This window comes from Montipora foliosa, chromosome 12, assembly GCF_036669935.1.
Source record: "Montipora foliosa isolate CH-2021 chromosome 12, ASM3666993v2, whole genome shotgun sequence".
Taxonomy (NCBI): domain Eukaryota; kingdom Metazoa; phylum Cnidaria; class Anthozoa; order Scleractinia; family Acroporidae; genus Montipora; species Montipora foliosa.
Genome location: NC_090880.1, coordinates 16,100,174 through 16,102,742, shown reverse-complemented (window position 1 = coordinate 16,102,742; position 2,569 = coordinate 16,100,174). Strand labels below are relative to the sequence as shown.

Here is a 2,569-nt window from a genome sequence, read left to right as displayed (position 1 = left end):
AAAGTATGTATTTGTTATCTCCAAAGAAAAGGTTTTTCTAAGAGATTATATAGATGTGCTTTCACCGTTTTCACTGAACCCAAAAAGTATTAATCCTACGGGCTTCGACCCATCAATACACAAAGATCGTGCTCAGGTAAGAATTATGTCACCTCGCTCGAGGAATCATCATTCAATGGTCATCGGGGCCGACAAAGAGAGGTTTTTGTTCAGCTATTGCCCAGATGAGATAGGAACCTACACAATTGAGATCATTGTAAACGGAAGGTACATTCCGGGTTGCCCGTTTGCTTGGCCTGTGAAAGGAGTTGTAACTCCTCGGAACTACACAAAGATGGAAGATGAATGACTGAATAGTACAGTTTCAGGTTGACCAAGACTGTTGAACAATGATCGAAACACCTGCAAAGTGTTACACGGTCAATGTGTCAGTCAATGTTAGAGACCAGCACCCTACAAACGAGTCCCAAGTCTTTTTATTCAGCGGTCTGGGCTAATCGAAACTGGACTATTGATGGACAGGTAACATAAAGAACACAATCGTTAAGCAATCTTGGAAAACACGGATTGGTGAGATTCTGTGGCTTTTAAAACTGCATTGTCATCGTTTTCTGTCCAACAGTCTGATTCTTATGTCCCACTGTTGAAACATGCTGCTATTAAAATGTTGGCAAAATAGGGCCGATCCACACTAGCCAAAAAAAAAAAGTTTATTTAGACAAATTTTTTGACATCACAAACGCGCTACAAGTGCAATTGATTTGTCACGACTTGACAAATCTTGGCCGAGGCGGGCAAATCTTCAAACACACTGCTGACAAAATTTGTCCGAGTAGAAACTGTGCAAAATCGTTTAAACAAACAAATTTTTGAAAGGAAAGGAAAGGAAAGGAACTTTATTTAAGTGTCGCGTCGTTCTAGCGTTCGAGCGATAATTGGGGACACTGCAAACTGAAAGTAACAATGACTTCAAATCAAGTCAAATGTTGGTTTTTGTGGAGAGGGGAAACCGGAGTACCCGGAGAAAACCTCTCGATGCAAAGTAGAGAACTAATGAACTCAACCTACGTATGACGCCGAGTCTGGGAATCAAACCCTGATTGTTTCTCGTGCTTGTTGCGAAACTAGATTTCAAATTTTCACAGTGGACAAAATGAATCCCAATGGTTGGAACTTAAATCCAATGGCACTCTATGCAGGTCATCCTTACGAACAGCCCAACTCTGTAAGAAGCTGGAACGTCCCACCTTACGACGACCAGTTAGGCCATGATTATTCAACCGAGAGAATTTACGAGAACGGAGCAATATTTCAGTCACAGTGACGTTTGCCTTCCGACGAAGTAGAAGAAATTGCTCAAGGGCCTGGTAAAAAATTGGAAAAGGAAAGGCAAGTTATGATAAATGGACAAATGAAGAACAGAGTTTTTTCGTCGATCTTTGGGCAGAAAAACACGAACGTCTGGAAAGCACAGACGCAAACTGAAAAGTCTGGCAGGAAATCTGCGAGTAAATTGAAATGAACTTCGGCACGAAAGAAACAGCCGAGAAATACCAGTGACAGCATTTGACGACTTTTACCGCAGTCAATGCAGATGCAACAGACGTGACAAAAACGGCCAAGACAAATTAAAGTTGTCCTCGGATTTTATCACGGACAATTGCATGCAATTTTGTCTGCTATTGCGGATCGGCCCATAGTCTAAAGAGATTATCATTTAAGATAAATTAAAACTAGTTCAATGTTAACCTCGAATCTGGCTACATTTGCTACTTTAGGCATTGAATTACCCGCTTCTGTTATGTGCTGCTATGACAGACAGTACAGTTCATTAAGCATCTTCAATCCCGATTATAACCCCATCAACACATAGGGCTTGTCTCTGAATCCCTAATTGCTATCGTTACAGGAACAGTGTACATGTGACTAAAATTTTTGGATCTTCGTTTGATTGTTCTTTGCTGCTAACTCAGTTCTGACGAATCACGTCATTAGTTCTCAAATGCATAATTAATCATTCTTCAAGTTTAAACGAAGGAAATCGTAACCGTGATGGTGTTTTCATATCTTATCGTAATTACCATAGATTTTCAAGGTTAAATTTCTTCGTTTCTCCTCATAGTTCTAAATTCAATTAGGAAGATATATCAAATACTCGAGATCGTGTTTTACCCCATTTCCAAACACCTCGAAGTTCACCAGAAGTACTCCGCTACGCGTCGAATTTTGAACTCTCTTCCCGGTGTTTAAAAAACACGTACTACTTAAAACATACCTGTAAACATATATCAGCTTATCTTCAGTAGCCGCTGATTGTAAAAGCAGCTTTAATAAAACTACTGATTTAGTGAAGTTGTTCTCAAGTTATGTATTTTATCATAACATATAGTTAGTTGGTTGAATAGGTTCAATAAACCTTAATTGTAGTTAACTTGTTTTCAAGTTAAATTTTACGATTATGAAGTTGTTCATTGATTACATGGTATTTGTTTCTGAGTATCATTTCTTGAAGTATTGCCTGAATAAGCAAAAAATATATAAATGCAGTTTGAACTCGGAGCGACTTTAT

At 38.9% G+C, this 2,569-nt stretch overlaps 1 protein-coding gene across 2 annotated transcripts in view; it reads left to right on the top strand.

Annotated features, from left to right (window-relative positions):
* LOC137978789 (tripartite motif-containing protein 2-like) overlaps positions 1-2,358 on the top strand; it is a 29,269-nt gene extending 26,911 nt beyond the window's left edge. For both annotated transcript variants that reach the window (XM_068825856.1, XM_068825855.1), the window contains exon 3: positions 1-2,358. This exon is cut by the window's left edge and continues 776 nt beyond it. In XM_068825856.1, coding sequence (XP_068681957.1) covers positions 1-349 — 349 coding nt within the window. In that variant the 3' untranslated portion in view covers positions 350-2,358.
* The last annotated feature ends 211 nt before the right edge of the window (positions 2,359-2,569 follow it).